Source organism: Pteropus vampyrus, unplaced genomic scaffold (genome assembly GCF_000151845.1).
Source record: "Pteropus vampyrus isolate Shadow unplaced genomic scaffold, Pvam_2.0 Scaffold7, whole genome shotgun sequence".
NCBI lineage: Eukaryota > Metazoa > Chordata > Mammalia > Chiroptera > Pteropodidae > Pteropus > Pteropus vampyrus.
The window spans coordinates 5,398,251-5,400,514 of record NW_011888788.1 but is presented as its reverse complement, the minus strand read 5'-3'; the positions used below and the strand labels follow the sequence as shown (position 1 = coordinate 5,400,514).

The following is a 2,264-nucleotide window of genomic DNA, read 5'->3' as shown; positions in this document are numbered from 1 at the left end:
TGCTGCTAAAACAAAGTTCTAAAATTCCAATCGACCTAGCTCTGATTTACTTCTAGATTCTGTGCAATAACATTTCTGAGCCCATGAAGTTATGTGGAATGCTTGAGCTTATGTCAATAGGTATCTTTAGCAGTTCCAAAATTGTCATATTTCTGAACATTTCTCCAAACCTCACATCTTCTCTGAACTTGGACCATTTGACGATCGATTTACTTGTCTTAAAAACTGAAGCAGGCAGCTGTATGTCACGAATTGTGAATTTACCATCTAGGTATCCCATTTGGTGAAAGGTAATCTCAACATCATTGTTAATTCTAGAGAACTTTTCTCAATGCCCTGCTTATTCCTTTAGTGACCTAAGTCTGCATCATTATGTTTACAGGATAGTGAAAAAGTTTTAAGGTGAACTGTGACTTTAGACCACTAGATGGCAGAAGGTGATCACGGACTATATCCAGAGGCCTGGCAAATGAGCAGAATGCCTCTGACTAGACGTCGAGCCTTAGACACCTACCTCATCCATTGAAGATTTTTTACAGTCATCATCATCATCGTCATCGTCACTCTCTGTATCAGCTTCCCCTGTCAAATTTTAATAAAAAATCATGAAGTGAACATTTACAGGTTTGAGGCACACATAACATATGCATTACCCAAAATTTCCTTGGAAATTGGCCTTTTACGGTTTGTTTTAAAATTATTCTTTTGGGTGTTTAAATTTTATAAATTATAGAGAATTATATTGACGATTTGAAGTGGACTTTTTTCCTAAATTTTATTTGTGAATACCATTTGAAATTTCCAAATTCCATAAAAAATGCTTAACATTTTTTATCTTTATTTAAAAAAATATGGCACGTACAGTTAGTTTTCTATGGTACATGTATCCTTTCTTGATGTATACATTCTCTTTCAGGGTCTGTATCACCCTAAAAGAGATAAACCGTCACTTTCCCATCTTTCTCTCTTTTTCTCTTTCCTGATTTTTCAATATGATGTTTGGCTAGCACTCAGTGACCTTGCGATTACTCTTCCAAGGCCATAGAGGACCTCGCAGAAGTCAAGAAAGAGGATAGGATACGAGCTGGTGCAGGAATGGTGGGGCTATGATAATACACTTGACTATACAAAAACAGTTAAGGTATCAATTGTATCCTATTATTTGCTTGCAGGCTTATTTGCTGAATATATTCTTGTCTAAACACTATACATACAGTATCTTGAAAAATGGTAAAATTCTATTTAAAAGGGTAGGATAAAATGAGTGAATTCTTAAAATCATTCTGCATTATGGAAATCTAGCGTACTCAGACATAATTCGGCTTCAACAGTCGTTTCAATGGGTTGTTTTCCTCTCTGAAGATTTGGTGGATGATTCTGCTAGATTAAATATTTTCACTAGTATGAAGCATTAAATTCTTCTACATCTCTGGGCCTTAATCAGACCCAGTAATAACAGTTATGTAAAAAGATTTTCAAGTGAAAAAGGCATAGTTCTACATTGATTTGAGTACTTCTGAGTTCACATGGTGCAATAGCATGATAAGCCCAGTAGATGGCAACACGGGATCAACAATGAGTCAACTTGCATTGACAAGTATCTCTCGCAGTCTTCTGAAACTTAGCTAGCTGCCCTACTCAATCTATATAAATGACACAGTGCCCACGGCACTTGTCTTCCAAGAAGCTTATAAATGTATTCATTTTGCTGATGAAGTTGAATCGATTACTAAATGACAGCCATGAGCAAAGTATTCATGAAGTATCTTTAAAGGGAAAAGATAACTGGGACAAACAAGGCTTATTATTTATGGCTTGTTCAATTAAAGAGAGCCACATGCAACCACTTTATGATGCTGATATTATTTTAGTTAATAAGGTGAATCCACTATATTTTAGATAGAAAATATGTCTTATTTTGTTAGGAATACATTCTTTTAAGAGGTTGAAACAAAATTTGTTTTTTTCTTTTTTTAAAAAAATTATTTATTATTACTTATGCCTACAACACCTGGTCTTCCTAGGTAGTCTCCCATCCAAGTACTAACTAGGCCCGACCCTGCTTAGCTTTACGAGATCAGACATCAGGCTTGTTCAGGGTGGCATAGCCATAGACCATGGACCATGGCTCCACTGTGGGGTGAACCCAGGACCTTCTGCATGTAAAGCAGACATGCTAACTGCTACACTATGGAACCACGTCCCAAGATTTGTCCCAAATATTTACTGCTCCAAGTTCCTGTGACTATTTTTCATTGTTTAAT

The 2,264-nt window shown here is 36.0% G+C and overlaps 1 protein-coding gene across 1 annotated transcript in view; it reads right to left on the bottom strand.

Moving 5' to 3' along the window:
* Positions 1–2,264, bottom strand: part of PLCB1 (phospholipase C beta 1) — a 650,597-nt gene that overhangs the window by 136,563 nt on the left and 511,770 nt on the right. The window contains exon 15 of the mRNA XM_011371181.2: positions 515–582. Within this exon, the coding sequence (XP_011369483.1) occupies positions 515–582 (68 nt within the window). The remainder of the gene's footprint in view (positions 1–514; positions 583–2,264) is intronic.